Source organism: Podarcis muralis, chromosome 2 (genome assembly GCF_964188315.1).
Source record: "Podarcis muralis chromosome 2, rPodMur119.hap1.1, whole genome shotgun sequence".
NCBI lineage: Eukaryota > Metazoa > Chordata > Lepidosauria > Squamata > Lacertidae > Podarcis > Podarcis muralis.
Window position 1 is genome coordinate 41,881,029 of NC_135656.1, and position 21,536 is coordinate 41,902,564.

General features: G+C 41.4%; 1 protein-coding gene across 4 annotated transcripts in view; it reads right to left on the reverse strand.

The window, feature by feature from the left end:
• The window catches only part of DNAH9 (dynein axonemal heavy chain 9), a 210,106-nt gene that overhangs the window by 62,776 nt on the left and 125,794 nt on the right, over positions 1-21,536 (reverse strand). For all 4 annotated transcript variants that reach the window (XR_013391852.1, XM_077924329.1, XM_028717200.2 and 1 more), the window contains 6 exons: positions 19,389-19,511; positions 18,008-18,212; positions 15,041-15,205; positions 12,860-13,000; positions 8,235-8,405; positions 6,776-6,898 (listed from right to left, as the gene is read on the reverse strand). Coding sequence is in view for 3 of the 4 variants with exons in the window: in XM_077924329.1 (XP_077780455.1) it covers positions 6,776-6,898; positions 8,235-8,405; positions 12,860-13,000; positions 15,041-15,205; positions 18,008-18,212; positions 19,389-19,511 (928 nt within the window). In the remaining variant the exon portion in view is untranslated. The remainder of the gene's footprint in view (positions 1-6,775; positions 6,899-8,234; positions 8,406-12,859; positions 13,001-15,040; positions 15,206-18,007; positions 18,213-19,388; positions 19,512-21,536) is intronic.

Genomic DNA, 21,536 nt, shown 5'->3' on the forward strand with positions numbered 1-21,536 from the left:
GAAACTAGTTGATCCACTTCCAGGTAATCAAGGGATGGTTGTGCTCCTGACTGAAATACCACTTCCCATCTGACCCGTTTTTACCTGCTACCAATAAGTATGTGCCTTGTTACGTACCTAGGACCAAGCTAAAACACTGATGACCTGTAGTTGTAAAGCTAAACCAAAAAAACAACAACACTCAGGATACAGTTCACATCTTTTCACTTAAATTTAGGTTTACAGTTCACATCTTTTCACTTAAATTTAGGTTCCTCCATTAAATAGTTACACTAAGTATTGGCTCTTAATGTTGCTCAGGGCAACACAAAGATGTTGTGAAACAGGAAGATAGATCAGGATCTACTGGTAGATCACCAAGTGATTTGCAGTAGATCTGCAATCGATTATTACTCCAACCTGTTTAAAAATAGTGTCAAGAAAAGACTTCCCGCTCTTCTAAATTAGGCTGAAATGAAGGAAGTTGGGTAGGTGGGACTAGGAGCAGATTTTCTATGACAGGATTGAGAGTTCAGTTTGGATTCTGAAAATTTGTACTTGTGTACTCAGAGGCACCCTGTCCCTTAACTACAAGTGGTGTTCACTCTACCATCTTGTAACACAGTGGAGTTACTACTACTACTACTACTACAGTGGTACCTCGCAAGACGAATGCCTCGCAAGACAAAAAACTCGCAAGACGATTTTCCCTATGGGCTTGCTTCGCAAGACGGAAACGTCTTGCAAGTTTGTTTCCTTTTTCTTAACACCGTTAATACAGTTGCGACTTGACTTCGAGGAGCAACTCATAGAACGCGGTGTGGTAGCCTTTTTTGAGGTTTTTAAAGACTTTGGTGATTTTTGAAGCTTTTCCAAAACTTTCCCGACACCGTGCTTCGCAAGACGAAAAAAGTCGCAAGACGACAAAACTCGCGGAACGAATTAATTTCGTCTTGCGAGGCACCACTGTACTAGAATTTGCAAACTGCCCTTCATCTATAGATCTCAGGGCAGAGTTGCTTTTTTGGTGTGTTTCACAGATATTTCGCCCCTAGCTTTCGTATCAGAACACCTTTAATTTGTTTCTGCTTTGTACATTGACAGGGTGGGGATGTCTTTATCCTATGCTAACTTGTTCACATCTTAGCTGCAGGCAGATTAAGAATGACTTAAGGACTCCAATCAGTGTGAAGCTGGTTTGAGAAATGACACATCAAACAGTAGTATCTTATAACAAAGCACAGGAGGATGAATATGCATTTTGGATAATGTCAACTGAACACAGATAAAAAATCCAGCTCAGGAAACACAGTGAGTGCACAGCAAACACAAGCATGAACAAAGCCTAAGAGTACAACTATTTCACCTGGCCCTAGTTGGGGGACCTTTGAATTCTAGTAAAAAATATGGAATAGATCCTACAAACCTACCACTGCCCACCGCTGTTCTAAAAAGGATCTAGATTTTCAAAATGGGAAGGATTCAGTTATGACACTGATACCACACTAATATTTTAAACATGGGTACTCAAGTAAACTGTAGGCCAGTCTTATCAGACCATCTTGATCAAAAGATTGTGACAGCATTAGCAAAAAATATCATTGTGCATTGCATATATTCAGCGGATTGTGTCAAACTCAATCGTCAACAAGAATAGAAACTTAACAGAACTACAAAGTACACAGGGCGGGAGAAAGAAGGGCCTTTGTCAAGGAAATACTGGTTTTTCTTCAATGCGAAATACATGAATTGCTATTTTATCTTTTAGCCACACACACAATCTTATCATCTGCATTCTGCAAAATTATAAATACAACATTAATATGCATCTTTGTCTCTGCAGCCGTTCTCCTCTTGAAAGCTGAATCCACTATTTAGAGCTCATTATTCAACACCACGTTTATTAAACAATGCCTTTTCAGTTGCTTTTTCATATCTACATAATGAATATTCTTCCTCTTCAGAAATAGAAGATGAAAATGATTGGGCTTGGGGAGGGGGCTAGGGTGGAAAGATTAATCCAAGCTAGCCAGGTGTATCCTCAACTCATAACAAGCAGCTTCTCTCTTCTTGGCTGAGCCATTTACATTCAGAAAAGAAAGCCTAACAGAAGTGAAGAAAGGGCCATAGCTCAGTGGCAGAGCACATGCTTTTCATGCAAAGGGTATTTAGTTCTTTAAGTCTTTAGCTGGGGAAGGGTTCATGCCTGAAATCCTGAAGAGCGGCTACAAGTCACTGTAGACAATACTGAGTTAGGTGGACCACTCATCTGAGTTTATATAAAGACAGCCCACTACATGGGAAAACTCAAGAGTTGGGAACTGGGTCTTTCTGTCAAGGAATTCAGGTGTCTGGAGGCAAAACTGATAAGGGAGTCATAATAAGATGTGGGGGGATAAGGATTAAGATACATTGGGGCCCTGGCAGGGTCACAAATGGAAACCATGGGTGCCTTACCTGTGGCGGGAAGAATAAAAAAAAGAAGCTACACATGGCAAACATGTTTGATGTTAACTGGTTGGTTCTTTGTTTGGGGAGGGAAAAGGGAGGGCAATGCTTTCAAGAGCTGTGGCAGATATAACAAACAGACTTGCCATTCACTGTCTACTTGTTGCATAACCTTAAACTCTTAAGAAAAGATGATTTCTCATTATATCCTCCACTGTAGAATAAATTGGAATCTGAAGAAGGTAGCAATAGCAGGTATTCGTACACTCTCAGTACTACATTTTTTACTGTGTAGAAAAATGGCAGCATTGGTGGTAGAAGGCTCCAAAGAGCTCTCCACCATGAAGCTGGTTTAGCTTTTTGCCTTTTCAGTTCATCAACAACAACCCTAGGTGAAACATCACTTCTCTCTCTCTCTCTCTCATTAGTGGGTAAAGGACTTGAGAGATTTCTGCTGAGAAATGTGTATTTAAAGCTTCCAGTCATATATTTCAAACATCAATGTGATTTTTTAAAAAGTAAAGAAAGCCAGCTACATTATTTTATTTATTTTTTACGGGCCCTTAATCGAAGTCCCAGGGTGGGTTACAACATGATAAAAAGAATATAGTAAACAGTAAACAAAGCAACTAATAAAATCCTATGCAGAAAGTGAGCAATCACTACATGTTCCCCAATGTGTGCATAAATCAGAGATTCCCTTCATGGTCCAGACTATGACACACAGAGAAATATGAAGCCGAGAAGGCACTGAGGTCGAGAAATACAACTGCAGTTCTGAAATCTGCAGCAACGACAAAATCCCAACCCTAAAAAACGAAGCAGGGCAGGAACCCATCATAGCTTAGGGCTGCTGTGGAAGGCATGAGAGAAAGGAACGCCCTTCAAGCAAGGAATAAGATTATCAGAGCCACACCTCATAGAAGACTCTGGTAACAAGCCCTTGCAGAGTGTTATGGACCTCCTCACCTGAGACACAACTTTACTTCCCACATTTTTGCTGGCTATAACATAAAATACAAACTACAGTGTGTGTGAATGAGAAGCTTTATGTACAGTACTCAAGCCAATAAAAATTTATAAAACCAATACAAATTTAAATATAAAAACCCAAAGCTGGCTTCTACTGCATAACTAAAACATATTTTAAAGTTGTCTAAAATGAAAGACTGGCCTGTCTAAATTTCTGCTCAACCAAAGATTAATGGACTAGGTGTGTTTGTTCTCCCAAACAACTTTTTGGGGAAATATGAGTGAGGCTATTTTAGTTTCAGAGTTTTAGCAACTTTCTTCGAACAGGGTAGCCCTAAGCAGAGAGCTAGACAGCCTGAACGCATCCAACCTGAATCACAGTGACAACTTGGCAGGAGCTCAAATCCCCCACAGAATGCAGCAGGGTGTGTAAACCACCTCCTCCTTCACATTTGATTTCTTAAAAAATACTTATAAACTGCTAGGGAATTATATGTGAGTAAGAAGAAGAGAAGGAAGAGCCCTAAGATTAGTCGTCAAGGAGTGGCAAAAAGTAAGGGAAAAGGTAGATGTTATTTCCCCCCCGGAAGATGTCCAGATCGTGTAGTTAAGATCTTTTGCCTTATGTAATATCTTATATTGTTTTGATTGATGGCATTTTATTATACTTGGTTGCTTTAAGATGCTGTTCACTGCTTTGGGCTGAAAAGTGATATATATATATATAAATGAACAGTAGCAATAATTATGTTACTGTGGCTGACATCACAGCATTATGGCAATCCTGCAGTTCCTCTCTGCTCTTTTAAGATGCAACCGTCTCTCTTCATTGCTTTATGATTAGAAACTATTTAATCTGAAGCAGATTTCTTACTGAAGGTTTCACAGGCGTCCCTGTTTTAGGGACACTAGAGCAGGAAATTCTCTCTGGGGCTGCTGAGAAATTTCTATTGAGATTATCCTCAAGAAGAGACAGCACTAGCAGAAACAAAACAAAAAACCCACATTGTGTACACGCATGTGTGTACAGACACACAACTCCCACATTTCCTTCCCTGAAGAGAGAAGCAAACAATTGGACCATGATAACCCAATTATTTAAATATCCCACAATCAACAGGTAAATTATACTTTCCTTTAAAAAGGGTAGTAGGCATTCTCTGGCTCCAAACCTTCTCAAAGTCTCACCCTGAGAACAATCCAAGGGAGAGGGGAAATCACATCCAAACAGGCCTAATATCTTTGTTATTTGATATGGTCTTACAGAACGTTCCCCTGCAGGGCTCTGATAACTTTTGCTAAGTTCCCCAAAGGCAATGCATGCACACCTAAAGCCATGTTCAGCTTTAATTGCTTTGCAACAGAATCTTGCTTGGCTTGGGGATTTTGGCCTTGTTTTCATTTTCTCATTCCAGGCTTGACCCTGTAATTCAGAAGTCTTCAAAGAGCTGCAAAGTTATTCCTATTCTCTCCCGACTGCGTAACAGTAGGACTAGGTCACCTGCAAAGAATACATTCAAGTCGCAAGTCATTTAGACACAGCCCTAGATTTTATGACTATTCCAATGGGGTCAAAACATCACTGATGTAGTTTGAAGCGACTCTGTCTGAGGGTGCTTCCCTGCTTTACACCTCTCTCTTGTTTGATTGCCTTTGTTTCCGATCCATATCCTGAATTTGATGGATTGGAACACAGATATGATGAGACTGTATATATTTTTGCCAATTCCATTTTGTAACAATTTAAGGCTCAGCTCCAAGTTGTCAGATAGAGTCAAACACTTTTCTGAAGTTGATGAAGCGGGAAAATATCTCCCCCTTTACAGAAAGAAAGAAAGAAAGAAAGAAAGAAAGAAAGAAAGAAAGAAAGAAAGAAAGAAAGAAAGAAAGAAAGAAAGAAAGAAAGAAAACATATTGAAAGTCTTATTGTAAAGATGTGGTCAGTTGCTCTTTTTCCAGGGAGGAAACCAATTTGGCGTTCATGGATCGTTTTTGTGCTTTGTTAGGCTCTACACATTGTCCTTTTGTAGAGGACTGTGCAAAACAGTTTGCTGATATTGCTGTTAAAATGCATAATTCTGCAGGTCCTTGGCGGTCCAGTTCAGCTTTATTGTTATCGTTTAAAAGGTTGATATAACCAAGTTTCTGCAAAATGGTGCACTTGGAAGGTGACAGGAGACTGTGTATTTAAAAAGAACCCTTCAAGAATAATCTCAATACTGTATTTCAACATTGTACTTGTAACTGCTTAAGGACATTTTTTTGGATTTCAGTGTTCTATACTATCAGAGAGTTGGAGGCGACTATGTACATAAGCCCACCGCCCCTCTAGGTCACTGCTTCTGTTGTTCTGCTCTTATCATTAAGAAGTTTCCCCTAATAGGAACATAAGCAGAGCCTGCTGACCTATCTAGTCCAGTATCTTGTTCTCACAATGGCCAACCAGATGTGATGGGAAGCCATCAATCAGGGCCTGAGTGCAGCAGCACTCTCTCCACTTGTGATTCTCAGAAACTCACATTACATACTGTGGCCGTATCCTCCACACATTCAGCCACTGAAGGCTGGTCCATTAGGGCAAATGGAGCACTGCCCCATCAACCTCGGTCTGCCTTCAGACAGCTCACACCTGCTTCCCTTATTTCATACATCCAGCCCAGAGGGTGGCAATGGCTATGCACTTTAGTATCTCAAGTGTTGCCCTTGTTGAAATCAATGGGGTGGGGGTAAAACTAGAATTTGTTGGCTCTGCATGTCATTGGCTGTTGGTTTACCTACAGCTGGCCTCTGTGCCTTCTGCCTCACCAGTTCCAATGGGCACCAGCCACCACTACATCCAATGCACATTTAAAGCATGTGACCTCCTGCAAACAATCCTAGGAACTGTAGTTTCCCCTTACACAGCCACAATTTCCAGGACCCTTAAACTATAGCTCCCAAGATTCTTTGGAGGAACTCACGTGCTTTAAATGTATGGTGCGCTTTTGGGTGTGCTCCAAATGCATAGTGTGGACCTGCCCTGTGTTAATTCACATGCCACCAGGCACTAGGAAAATGGGTAAATTCCCTCAACCATTATGTTGGTGGCATTTCAGGAAATCAGGGAAAGGCAAAAGAACCCAAAGAGAGAACAGTTCTCAAAGATTGAGAAACCCTAAGAGTTTTATTCTGCAGTAATTTTTACTAACTTCATTCTTTGTGGCTAAGCAATGCTATCATCCCCTGCTTCGCTTCAATGATTTGGTCCTGCTGGGTTCTGAGAAGGGCCAACATAACTGAAAAAACTTTTTTTACATGGAAGATTAGGCTACATTTAATAGTAGATACTATCCATTGGTTATACATATAAAAGACTTTATGAGTTAAAAACAGCTACCTTGATGCCACCCCATGACTGACTTGACAAAAAGTCTACTGGACTGGTGACTCCTGGCTGGGCTGGATATCTTAGCAGGAAGTCAAGTTCTGTAGCGTTAATTTCTTTATTCATCAGAAGTATCTGCAACGACAAACCCACATGGCACTGCAGAAAGTTGCAAGGATTTCCTGAAGAAAAGGCTTTTCTTTGCAGGACACACACACACACACACACAATCCAGTGGGATTCTACCCAAAGGCATGAATGTTAGGACTGGTGCTAGAATTGTACTTAATTCTTTCCTTTTGAACTTACAATTAAAGATGGACCTGAAATAACTAAAGCAAGTAACCTATGCGTGGGGAGCAAATAACCTATGCGTGGGGAGGATTCCAGTTCGCTCCACGTTTGGGAGCAAACCTACCCACTTTGCCTCCTTAGGACCAATGTGCAGATTAGAACATATTCCGGATAATCAGCAAACCAATCTGTGCATTGGTCCATACTGTACTTGCAAGGTTGCCCAAGGGCTAACTTTCTCTTTCTTTAACATTTTACAGCTGCTTAGAGCAACTAACATCTCCTTCATGCCCATGCAGCCAAAAATATATCTTTTTAAAATGCTCCCTGGAGCATTTTACTTCATACTGTGTACAGGGGAATCCCCACTTAAGCAGGGGTTCTGTTCCTGGCTGCCGTGTGCATCAGCAGGACACACACAAGTCCCTTCCAGTCCAATCCATCCTGCCCCAGCCCATTCCATCTCCGTTCCACCCCACCCTCTTTCAGAGCTGAAAATGGCACACGTGTCAACAGTCATGCACAACTCAAATGTGTGCAAGTGGGGAGTTGCCCGTAGTCACTTTCTGGAGAATTGTAGGGAGAAAATGATGGCTGCCCCCATGTACCTATGGGGGAACTATTTTCTTTTTCCATACAAAAATATCCTGGTGGCCACAGAGGAGGTATTCACTGCTCTAAGCAGCTGTAAAATATTAAAGAACAAGAGAGGATATCAGGTAAGTACTTTAAACACACATACACCTGCGGGGGAGGGGGCAGGGAGAAGAGGGCAACATGGAGCTGGTTTTGTGAACACATGAAACTAGTACAGGACAGAAATAGATTGATCTGTCCATCCCTAGTTGTACACATAACTTGTATGTGGATTTGAGGGTCTAACTGTCCATAGGACAAGTCACAGACATTTCTACTCTGTAGGTCAGTGGGTCCCAAACTTTCTTCCCCATGGAGTGCTTGATAATTGATGGAAGTCTTGGAGGACCACTTAAGGATTTTTCTGCTTGCTGTAGCAACTGTAATGTGCTGTGCTAGATGCTGTATGATGCTCGGTTGTATTTTTGCAGACAGAGTTTGGGAATCCCTAATGCAAGTGATGAGCAGAACACCGCCACAGAGTGGGTGTGGCTCACCAATCATTACTGCAGAGGGTGCTACGAGGGAATAATCAATTTACCTGGAAAGTGACTTGGGCCGTGTAAATCAGTTTGTCACATTCAAACAGCCCTCGAGTTGTGTACTGGAACACAGAGCTGGTGATGCTATCAATAAGGTTGGCTACTCGCTCTTTTAGGTTTTCATCTGGCGAGGCTCTTGCAACAGCTTTCTGAAAGACAACGCTGAATGCCTAGATGTGGAAAGAAAGAGAGAGGCAGGGAGAAATGAATTACATGAGACACTACAATAATACCTCAAAACATTCCTGGCTTCAATAATACAATGCTCACTTCCATCCAACCTTGGAAAGTATGGGCAAAACATTATCCATCAATGGGATTGAAAAAGTTGGCAGATAGCACGAGGAATCTCCCTCTTCATTGTCAATCTCTTTCAAAAGAAAAAGTTCCCTTTGCTTCCCTCCAATTGGACATGTGCAGGATATAAACTGAGATTCTGTGGGTGAAACTAGACAGGGTATGAGTGATATGCAATTTCAGGAATGCATATGCATGTCTCACGATGCCTTGGTCAGAATCTGAGCAACCCAATTTTCAGTTTTTTAAAAAAAGTATTAGAGTTTTAATGTTGTGTCACACACTGCAGTCTGGAAGCAAGGAAGGTAAGGCGAAATTAAAGAGGGCCAGTCCGGTTTCTTCTTGCTGTGCCTGCAACCTTTAGCTGTGCTTTTAAAAAAAACAGAACTGCCACCACAGTGGGAGGAAGCAAGGCTCAGCAACTCTCATACTATGGAAACCAGCCTGGAGTGACATTCCCACTCAAACCATATGGCAGATTCAGCTTGTGTCTTCAAAAAAATAGTTCCGGGTTGAAAGTTTAGAACGGATCTTTTCCCCTAAAATTGGGGTGGGGGTAGCAGCAAGTTTTTGCAAGTAACTGATGTTCTCAGAATTTTATCATAATGCTGCAGCAATGGAATAATTACTGGTTTGTTTGTTTTTTTCTCTTTCTGTGCCATTCTTAAAGCCACATGCCTGTTCGTTCTCTTCTTGCCAATAGATCACCATCCCTGCTGTCACTGGAACTCGTCTTCAGTTTTGCCCTAGCTCAGTTTTCTCCTTGGTCCCTCCCTTCTTGCCATCACCCCACATTGTTGCACCACCCTGACCCATCACCAGGCTCCCTATCCAATGAACACACTGCCTCTTTCCCAACTTCATACAGCCTCTACTGTCCTTTGGTCCTGTCACAGCACTCTTTCCCATCAGTTTTGTATCTCTTGTTATTTTAGTCTTATAGCTGAAAATTTGAGGCAGGGGAGGCTAGCATTTTTTGGTCCAAGGGCCACAAGGTCAACTGCACCCAATGACTGCAGAGGGGGTGATTTGCATCCTCATCAGGGTACTGTTCTTTGCCCACCCCATCACAGTGTTTAATTTATGTTTGTCCCCATTGCCAAAACTGGTGGGATCTTGCTTGGTGTGTGTGCAGAAAATCTGCAGATCCAGTCTCCAAACAGGAGCATGTCAGCTCTGATTTAAGGGTTGATTCAAGTTATATCTGAATGCTGTAACTTCATAATCTTTATATTGTAGACCAATTGAAACAAAATTTGTCAAATGTAAGCTTGTCTGTTTCTGGAAAATAATATGAGCATTTCATTAATGATTTCCGATTAAGACACACATTCTGTTTTTCCCATGTCTTTTTAAAAGATATGCCACAGAACAGAATGCCTAGCCCAGACCAGATAAAGAAAGTAAATGAAGATATAAATATCTATAACACAAGGTTTTCAAAGACAGACAAAATATTCATTTTCCCTAGGCAACAGAAATGACACTTCTCTGAAAATGATTATCTGAAGGACACTGGCCTCCCCGGGGAAAATGCTCCTCTCATTATATCCTCTCTAGAGGAAACTCAGAAGATAAAGTCAAGTAAAAATCTCAAATAAAAAAATATTTCCTGCAGCCAAACCAATGGACACATGCTGTCCCAGGCCATAGGAACTGAATGTTTCATAAAGGCTAGAGTTGGGATTATTAGAAAGAGAAAAACAAATGAGAAAGAAACACTTGTAAGTCTTCATCACTTGAATAAGGGAAAAAATACTTTAGGAAAAATCACTGAATGTGCTTTCAGATGGTAAATACTGGTCCTTAAGTTAAATTACAGCTGGAAAATAGTTGTTTCTTAGGATTTGAAGAGCCTCAGCAAGTAAAATACTACTAGTTTATAGCAACACAACGTCTAGACATGCAATATCACTATATTACTCACAGGATAGTTTTTTCCTTCATTGTTCTTAAAAGCTTTCTCTGAGTTATTGCAAAGGCCTACTTAATTCTCGTGGGGGGTTGATATGATAAATTTTGAAATCAATGTTTCAGCAATCTTCTGTAAAGCAGCCTTTATCTTTGATTCAGCAGATTTCTACAAGTACCTTCAAATCTACTGAATCAATTGATTCAAAGAGACTTCTTAACTAACCTATCATGTCCTGGAGGCTGTAAAAGGTTTCCTCTTGGTATGATTTGCAGCTCAAAAAGGCACACACTCTGGGGCCATGTTACTCCCCTTCTCCAGTGCTACTTACATGACAGGAAAAGATGCATGAGAACCTTCTTCAGTCCAAAGACCACATTCACTGATGAGGAACCTTCTGGAGGCCAGGTGCTAGTAGTGAACAGGCCCAGAAGCAAAATATTTGACCCTGACATTCCAGGCATGTTAAAGTTAAAGGTTCTGCATGCACATACGGCCTCATCCAGCCAAACAAGGGGTATTCCAAGGACACCTTCCACTCAAGGAGGACACAGAACAGGGCTGGGACAGGTGTGGCCAAGGGAGGGGAGAGGAGATGCAGCCTAGTGAGAGCCCAATGGGCCAGAAGGAGGGGCCTCAAAGGCTGCATCCAAACCCTGAAGTGAGATACCTCACCCTCTTTTTAATTTTTTTTAGAAGACTGCAGGAACACACAAGCCACGGAACAGTCTGGAAAGCACTTTTGAAAACAAAAAGCGAAATGCACAACATTTGAATATGCAAAAGATTGCACAGGCATGGGAAGGTTGCACATCTTGCCATCAACAGGCACCACCCTAGGATGTGTCAGTGACGTTCATATAACCATCTTACACAGAAAACTCTCAGTGGTAAATGAGGTTCTTCTAGCTCAAGGGGAGAATCACATTTCATTAGCAATATGTAACTGCAGCTTGATAGCAAGCTCTCTGCGACCTGAAGGGAAGACTGTGGATCTTTTGTAACCAAAGTGTCACATAGCACACACATTTCTTTCTTATTTTAAGTCCGTACAAGCTCTAGGACACAATGATCTGTAAAACGATTCTGTGTGGGATGTTGGCTATATGAAATGGGTGTATCAATAACTAGAAGATACTAAAATTGGTCTGTTACGGGCACATTGAGTGAAGTCATTGTATGGGCATGGCTTTTCTCAGTAAGTCTGTTCTCAGAAAGCACACACAACCTGTCACAGATCACACTGTCTTTACTTTACAGAATGCTGCTTCTGAAACAGAGATTTCTTTTGTAAGGCTGAATTATTTATTTAAATATTTTCATCCTGCCTTTCTGCACCGAGGTATACCCGAGGCAGTCTTCAAAGCGAAAATGGCACAGCATAATACAACTAAAATACAAGGTTAAAATATGGAGGTTAAAATAGGGTTATAGGGAGCATACAACGCCCTTGTTACAACAGCTCCACTCGATATTGGCCTGTTTCCAGAAACAATTCAAATGCTGGTTTTGACCTATAAAGCCCAATACAGCTTAGGTCCAGGCTATCTGAAAGACTATATTCCCTCATATGAGCCTGTTCAGGTTTTGATACCATCAGGGGAGGTTCTTCTCTCAGTTCCACCACCCTCACAGGAACGCTTGGTAGGGATATGAGAGAAGGCCTTCTCGGTGGCTGCTCCCAGACTTTGGAACTCCCTCCCTAGAGAAGCTAGACTGGCTCCTTCCTTGTTGTCCTTCCACCAGCAGGAGAAGAACTTATTCCAACAGTGTTTGGGGAAATGACTGCTTTTACTGAAAGAGCTGGTGCCGTGATGTTTTTATTGAAATTATCTGTGTGTTTTTAATAGATTATAGATAGATATGTTTGTTTTTAAATGAATTAAAACAAGAGTTTTTAGCTCTTATTTTATCTGTAAGCTGCCTTGAGTCCCTATTAGGGAAAATGGATGATGCTGATGATGATGCTGAACAACAACAACCAGAAAATGGACCAGAAAACAGCAGAAGTTAAAAAAAAAACACCTGAAGGTCATAATATAAAGAGTTTTAGAGAAAACATTAAAAACAGGTAAAGGATTCACATGCTACCAAAATTTAGGTGCTGCAACCCAAATGCTTCTCCCTCTTATTCAGAAGCAAAAAGCGAAGATATTGAGTGGGTTCATAGGGGAGGAAGCAATTCCTGAGATCTGTTGGTCCCTGGCTGCTTAGAGCTTTAAAGGTCAAAACCAGCAATCCTGTAGTACAAATGGTTAGCGGTTAAAGTACAGAGAAAGTAAAGAGCCACTGAAATCCAGCTGTCACTATATTTGAAAAGCAATGGGGTACTCCTACAATTTGACTCATAAGATTTAGCACAATTTAAACTGCCTGGGAAGTTGGAGGAAGTCCCCAAACACATAAATGCTGTACCTTCAGGGAAAACTGGTACATGGGATGGATGGTATTGAGGTCATTCATGATAAAGTACAGCAAGGAGGCACGAGCTGCTGCAGGACGGTAATGCTCCCTTGCCTCATTAATCTTTGTTTCTGTCACCTTCGACTCCTGGACCTAGAGGAAAGGAAAGGCAAATCCAGCCATGAAGATGTAAGACAACCACATTCGTTCGTGCAAACTTTGTTTCCATAGAGATGACATAAGCTCAGCTGATTGGTTTAGACATAACAACATGCCACGTGTATCAGGAGTGCCTCCTCTCTCCTCACCTGCTTGCTTCTTCTGGCACTGAAAAGCTCCAGTAATGTAAAATCCAAGGAATGAAGAGGAAAGGTGTTCAAATGTCATCTTACTTGCAACTTGGTCATCAAGAAACTTAAGGTGGTATCTGGCTGCACAACAAAACTCCCCCTCCCTCCCCACTCTCTCCTCTCATACGCACTCAGAGTTTCCCCCTGTTGGAAGTGTCAGGATGCAACTCACCTTGCACTGGAGGATGATTTGTCTATATGAAAAAGAAGAGAGAGAGGGTGGGGGGGACTCTGAAGTTTCTTAGACTGTCCTTTCTGACCTAACCTGTACTGACCTTCCCAAAGATGCTAGGCTGATATTTAGGGTTGCTCACTTCATTTCCTGCGCCCTTCTTTATCCTCACTTTGGGAGAGCAGACATACCGGTATTTTGTGTCTCTCCTGCTGAGATGCAAGAGCATGCCTGCTATCAAGCTATCAAAAAAGTATTTCCTGTAGAATCTTTACTGTCAAGCAAGTATTTCCTGTAAACATAGTTTTCTTATTTTCCTAGACTGTGATCATATCCAAGATAACCTCCAGAGCAGGTTTGGGGAGAGAGGAGAGGGACAGAAGTCCTTGTAGTAATGGAATTCCTTTGCTGGATACTATCCTGATTTCCAACAGATTTCTTCATTCATTTGGAAGTTCCTCAGAAACCAATGTCTGAAATGTTTTCTTGGGAAATGTTTAAGATTTTTTTAAAACAAAAACAAAAAAAACTTTGATACATTGAATCTGAATTCTGTAGCTGGTCTCCTTTGTAATGTTTTATTCTGAAACCTTTAAGATAATATTTAAGTTTGGTACAGCATGAGACTCTTCATCTCAAGGTCCTGGGTTCAAGCCCCATGTCGGGCTAAAGATTCCTGCATTGCAGAGGGTTAGACTATATGATCCCCGTGGTCCCTTCCAAATCTAAGATTCTATGTTGCTTTGAATGTATACTTTATATTTGACTTTCTTCAGTAATGTTTTATCCTAGATTGTTGTATTTGAGGTTTTAATTTAGGTTGTAAACCACTTTGAGACTTTTTTCTTTAAAGTATAAAGTAGTATAGAAATGAAATGAATAATAATAATATTTTCCCACATCTTATAGTACAGAAGTGTACAAGGCCTTCTTACAAAATTACTTGGCAAGGAATTCCAAAAGAAGAATGATGATGCGCTAGCCTCTACAAACATACATCATGTATGTATTTAAGAAGCACCCATACAAACAGCATGGGAACTTCTGTAGTCTGTACATAGATACAGCTTGGAATTATATGCTCCAATAGCTGGAGAAAGCTCCTTGTATGTGAAAGATGCAACTGAAATTTGCAAAGCAAATTATGTGTGTCAGACGACTATCAAAGAGGATGGTTTTAAAAGACAGATTTTTTACCCAGGGGAGCCACATCAGTGCCAAACTGCTGGAATTCCTGCCAATTTAATCTGGACCACATAAACTTCAGTGGATCCTGTCATGCCGCCTCTGCTAAAATCCAAGTTTAATTGAGTTAATGTAATGCATGTTGAATTAACTGAAGATAAATAAAAAGCCTTGGTATTAAACTGGAATGGTTTAAGGCATCTTATTATAGTGCTAAAGTTTTATGGTCTTTACATTGGATACTGCTATTTGTACTTCACTTTGAATTGCCCATTTAATGCCCATCTATTCTGAAGCAGGAAGATTCCTAGACTTGACCAGAACCGAAGTGTGTGTGGCCTCCTAATGATTTCTAGTCTCCAAGCAGAACAAGATGACCTAAGACACATTTTAAAAGTTTTAATGAACTTCCTAGCTCTTAAGACAAAAAGGAATACGCAGGGGTCGTTCCCTGCATATCCACCCAGACCCAGTTTGCATTTTTACCTTTTCTTCTATTTCTGCAGCTGTCTGTTTGGTGACTTCTAGATTTTCCACCAGAGCTGTATCCCCTAGGAAGTTCCCTGAGGCAGAAGAGAGGCGGGACAGCAAGTTGTCTTCCAAAGTTTTCAAAGTTATTTTGAATCCATTCTGCTGCTTTGTGAGATCAGACTGTAAAGAGTTGAGGCACAGACCCCCCCACAAAACACAAAATACATTAATGCCTTGATTTCCACAGCAAGCATTTTCCTAACACCAGCAGCAGGGTATTTTTTCTGCAGGGTAGTTTTTCTGCAAAACCACCCATTCTCTCTCTGTCTTTCTCTCTCTGTTTCTCTTGTGCCCACCCACCCACATAGAGGGGGGGGCGCAACACTGAATAACAACAACACCCTTGTCTGGACAGAGAGATTCATGTGTAGAAACCTCCAACTTTTGTGCAGCAGGAATGTAGCATCCTGTACAAAGGTAAGAAGCACACTCATTCCTCTGCACGCTTTTGCCACTGGCATGTGGCCTCTGGAAGGTTGTACATGAGGCAGCACAGTCCTCGGGCCAAAAAAGTCCCAAACCAAATCATAATATCATATACTGGCCCAGCTTTTTACTGTGATTCATATTTTAAATTTACAAGCTGCCTTGTCAAGATTATAACAATTTTATATCCTTGATAGATTTTCAGTGGACAAGCCATGAAGATGCCACCATAAAATTTATAAGAAGTCTGAATATTAAACAACAAATAAGGTCACATTTTTCAACAAGAAACTTTTTTTTTTCCTATTCAAGGAAGCATTTGACTCTGGCTATTTGTCGGATTTTTTTAAGGGCCTTTGTTCAGAGAAGTCTAAGATGGATGCTTTTACATCAGTACGCTATACTCTAAGCAACTTGATAACCAACCCCCACAGTATGTTCTGCTAATATTTTTACCTAGCAGTTAATTAAGCATGTGATTCATAACTATTTAGGTATATGATTCACAGATATTAAAACCAATGGGAATTTGTTTACAACTGGACTACATATTATGGCCACCACAGGGAGGCTACCCAAAATACCTGCTCAACACCATTGGGTTGAAACATATACTGATTGCCACTATTATATGCATAATTTTCATGCCATCTCCAGACATTTTAAGGGGACATGCCTGTGGCATGGAAACTCTCCCAGCAAAGGGAGCAATCTGTGCAGCAAATTTATTTATTTTGTTCATTTAGGTATTTTTATACTGCCCTTCACCCTACAGTCACCAGGTGCTGTACAACATATTAAAACACACTGACACATATCTCTGAAACCAATTTAAATATCAATACAATGTAAACAGCACATAACAAAAGAGCTCTCAGCTTGCATCTCCCCTCACTTCCAAAAGCTTGATGTAAAAGGTATGTCTTCACGTTCTTTCTAAAAGCATTTAAATTTCCTCAGTGGGCAGAACATTCCACAGTTTTGGCTCTGCCACTGAAAGAAAACCTTACTGGGTAGCCCAGGAGAAGTCTGAGCCCCAGATCTGCAGAACCCTGAATTATTATTTTTTTGTGGGCTGCAGTGCTGGCCACGCCTAGCAAGAGTGCTGTTCTCTAGTTGGAAGTACAATAGCAGATATTATTCAGTGTGCAATCTAGAGGTAACTTCTGTTGTCAGTAAGTCAGCTAACCAAGGGTTGTGGTGGGGGGTGGAGAGGTGCTGCACAGCAACCAAGGAAGCTGCCATTATCTTCATTGAGATTACTGCAGAATGCACTGGCAGCCTAGCTGCAAGGCAGCTTTCTTCTGGATGTTTAGTTGCATGCCGCCATGCTAGGCCTTGCAAAAAGACAAAAGCTCTCTGTTCCTTCCTGATGAAGCTATATTCTGCTTCATTCGGTTAACTTTTGCCAGGCTTTTCTCCCTGCACTCTGTCTACTTTATTCAAGTGTCTTGTATGTAAGCCACCCTGGGAGACTTTTTGGCTGAGCAGCAGGGAACAAATGCTCTAAATAAATATATGAAGTGCCTCTGCAAACAGTGCCCTCCCACCAGCTGTCTGGCTGCTGTTGGGGTTGAGGGAGGAAAGGGCACAACTGCCACCAACACACCAAACACTGTGTAGTGGAATGAGGAGCACCAAAAGACACAGGGCATTGACTAGTGGCCTTTTTCAATGAGTGAATGAGCATGAGTAGAGGGACCGTTCAGATTCTGCAGCCAGCACAGATGCTGTTTGCAATGGAGACAGGCCAGTCTGCACAGGGCAGCTGCTGGGAAGGGGAAAGAGGCCAGAGGCAGGTCAAGGAAGGCCTCTGCAGTGCCTCAATGCTGCTTGAGGGGAGAGGTGAAATGAGGCCAGGTTGTGAAAGGCCTCTGCAGTGCTGTCACTTCACATGGGAGCAGGACAGGGAGAAGAGGCCAAGAAAAAATGGTAATGCCCTCAGAATGTGGTCTGGGCCAAAACAGCCACACTGTCTGTTACTGCTTGCTGCCTGGTGATTGAAGAAAACCCACAGGAAAATAGTCTCTCACCTCCTACGATGTTGCTCCCTCAAGTTGGGGTTTTTTTTCCACCCAGAAGAGAGTCTCTACTTCCTCACATCAGAAAGAAAACTATATTCATAGCCACCAGCCAGCAAAATGCCTAACTCCTCCTTCTTTCTCACCCGTTCTCCTCCTGGTTTCCTCCTGTTCACTGCCACCTCCCTCCATCTCCAGGCATATTTCTCTTTTTGACCCCTCTGCCAACCCCCCACTTTCTCTTCTGGCCAACTACGAAGGAAGCACATGCATGCATGCCACTGCATTTGAGTGGAGAGCAAGAAAAGAAAATATATGTGCTGGCCTGTGGAGTACGTGTTTATTTTGTCTTTGGCTTCCAATTGGGTGTCATGAACAGCGGGAAGTACATTTTAACTGTACAAAATTCATTTTGTTGAGGAAGGCTCAATGGGAAAAGGTTTCATTTTAGGCTTGCAGCCAGCTTGCAACTTACCTTTAGTTCTTCCAGGTCAGGCCTCTCCATACTGACAACTGCTGCCAGCAACTGGTCTTCCAGGCCATCCCGAGTCACGGTGAAGTTGATGAGGGTGCACTGTGCCTGCATTTCCGGCTGGTAATGGGGGTTTGCAAGCTTGGTGTGGAGAATCAGTCGGAAATTGGGGTTGAACTCACACTCTTTATCTCCAATTTTAATGCACCTGAAAGGAAAACAAGAGTCCTCATCTATCTCCAACGTCTCTCCCACAAGTTGCATATATATACGTATAAGGTTGTGGGAATGGGTTTTTCCTAAGTCATCACGTGACAATGCTATTCTTGACCTTTAGGCGAAATAAACAGAAGTGCCAAATTGAAGTTGAACGACTATTTTGAAGCAACACTATATCACTATGAAATGAAAGGTATTCAGTAGTATGAAGATAAGAATGCACTGTACCTCTCAGAATTAAAAAGCATGACTTTTTCAATAAGGGAGAGTGCAGGACACCTCAAGGATGTCTGTCACACAGGCCGCTTCATACATGGTGGCCGTGGCAGAGTTGTCACTATAAATGGCTTTATGATCAGGACTCCACAAGAATATACTTTAATGGTTAGGCACATAGACTGGTGTCATGGCTTGTAACATTTCCACTTCAGTGACAGAGGAATGTTGTGGAAGGACCAGAGGAAATAAACCAAGAACAAAAAAGACAGGAGTGTAGCAAAAGAAAAAGGAGGAATGACAGCTGAATATCAGAATGAAGAAGCTTGTCAAATAAGAGCATTTTTCATTACTTTAATATAAAAGGATTTGTTTGCTTTTTTATTCTTCTATCAAGTCCATGAGGCTTTGCTTTATTTGACTTGCCTCTTCTAATTAAGAGCACAGCAAACCACATCTGAGTCTTCTACGTGTGACTGCTGTTATTTTTATTATTCTATGGCGATCACTTTCCCAATACTCACTGGACCTAATAATAAAACAAATATTTAAAATAGAACCCCATGATAAAAAAGTAATGGCCTGCTGGATTATTTTTTTCTTATCACTCAGGACACCATTTTTCAAAAGCTGCTGCAACAAAAGTGTTTTAAAAGATGCCTCCAACTTGACTATGAGACACCATCTCCCGGGGGAGGGGGCACACCCCATCACTGTTGTACCATTATTGAGAAGGTCCACCTAACTCAACCTTTACAATATTTTGGTTCCTGAAATTTGGGCTTGGAGAATAATTTCCCCTAGTGGCCTCGAGGAAAGTTCACCAGACCTTGCACACATATCGCCCACAGAATCGGCAGCAGCTCCTGTCAGACAACACACAAGCCTTCCCATCATCCAGAACTTGACAACCGCAGATGAGGAGCCTTCTGATTCACCACCATCTTACCTTCCTTTTTTTATTGTCTCACGGCCAAGCAATGGACCTAGAACTGGGTCAACAGATTCTTCCAAGTTCTCAATCAGAACAACTTCACCAGTGGCAAGAGCCTGCTCTATCATATCCAGATACCTAGGAAAGATGGTACCAGGGTGACATATGCAGCAATAACCCACACAGACTTTTAAAGCAAGGAACATTTGCCTTCATAAGGGAATGAGTGGGAGAAGCAGAGTAAACTCGGGGGTTTAAATATGTTAATACTGGTTATATGGCGGCAGGGGGGAGGCATTGAGAGTAAAAGAAAGCGAACAAAGTGTCTGCACTATGTATGATTATGCTGGTCCAGCAGCATGGGGTAGCGTTTCACTTGCTAAAAGGAAAGCATGTTAGAGGCACAAAGTTTAATTAAATTCATAGGATCCACAGAGTGATCAGCACCTGTAAGCAAAACGTTTGGGGATACAGTCATGCCCCAGATTCTCTATGCGCAATTTGTTTTTCTGGGACACTTTATTTTATTATGTACAATCGCTTCTGCAACCAGATTCAGATCTCTCTCTATTTTCCCAGGGTTCTTGCTAGCCAAAGTGTGTTAGATGAGAAAAGTAAAAAAGAAACGATTTGAATTAAACACTAATGGCCAAAACTGGAATGCTACTTGGGGGGAGTGGAGTGTACTGATAATTTAAAGATAAATGACTGCTCTAACAGAGGGAATCTTGACTTTCGCCTTATTCAGGTACAACCATAAAAAAATAAGTCCCTGAAGATGGGACTTACAAAAAAACTTGCAAGCACTGGACAGCTTTTTGTAATCTGCTGAATTTATTTCTTCTTGAATTTATGAAGTTGTGGGATAAATCAGTCTTGTTTAAGCCTATAAATCAGTCATGCTTAAATCTAATGAATGCATAAATGGGTTTAATGGGTTTTTATGTTGTATTTTTATGTTGTGAACTGCCCTGAGACCTATGGATAAATGGTGGTATACAGATTAAATAAATAAATGAGAAAGGCTTCCTGCCAGGTTTAGCTAGGCCACTCCCCCTTACCTTTGTAGGAAGGGTTACCAAACTCTTTGTTCTCTCACTTCCACCATGTGAACCCTACCATTAAGGAGGTCTAAGCTGAATGCTCCAAGCTTAGACCACATGACTTCAGCAAGTCATTTTCTATACAAATAATTTAGAAACATTTACCATTTTGGAACTTAAGTCATACTGCCTGTCTTTTCTTGCTGCTCTATGGAAAAGCATATTAATATAACTTTTAAAGAGTTTGTAAGCAAGCCATTTTTAACTTACCAAACGTGTGGTCTCTTTCTATGCTAAGGAAAGTGAAGAACTTTGGAAGCAACTTAGAAGGGATATGTTAAAGGTCTATCAGTCTATACTTCCATGCTTAACTTTGATGATGCTTTGAGATTTTAAATCTCTGCTGGGGCTCTCCCACCAAAGATTACTTACTACAGACCTGGATCTAGGCACCCAGGGAATTCTCCTTTTATCATTATACCATATCTATTTTTCCTTTTACCAAATTAACCAACAGAAATTGTTTACTTGGGTGCATTTTATCAAACACACATATTAACAGAACATGCAAACATGGTGATTTCCTCGTGAAATTGCTGCTTCATTATCATAACCTGTGAGAGTTCTGCTAAACTGACCCTCTTCATTTGACAAGACAACACGCGCAGAAGACAAAAAAATGGCTTCTCATGTGTGCCTTCCCTGTCTTTGAATTGTTTCCTAAGTCTTTCGAAAGATATGTGAAAGACAATTCCTTAAGAATCCTCAGAGAAGTGGACTATAACAGTTCTATTTTATCACCCCACCCCTGGACCTCTTCCTTTTGAAAACTTGCAACATTGCAACCTGGAAGACCGCTGTCCATGAGGCCTGAGTATTAAAGGCCAAATATCAGAGGTGAAGCAACAGAACAAGAGACTAAATCCTCAGCGCTGAAGAACTGCAGTGTGACGCACAGCCGGCTGGTACCCAGAGTGCAGCCAAACCTCCTTCATTCTCCTCCTCCTCAATACATTCACAGTTTCAGTGACGTTTCTATGGCAACCATGCCAAGTTCTGCACAGCTCCTCCCCATTTAATCAGAAATCTCTATAATCTTGGTAATGAAAAAGGCAGGTTA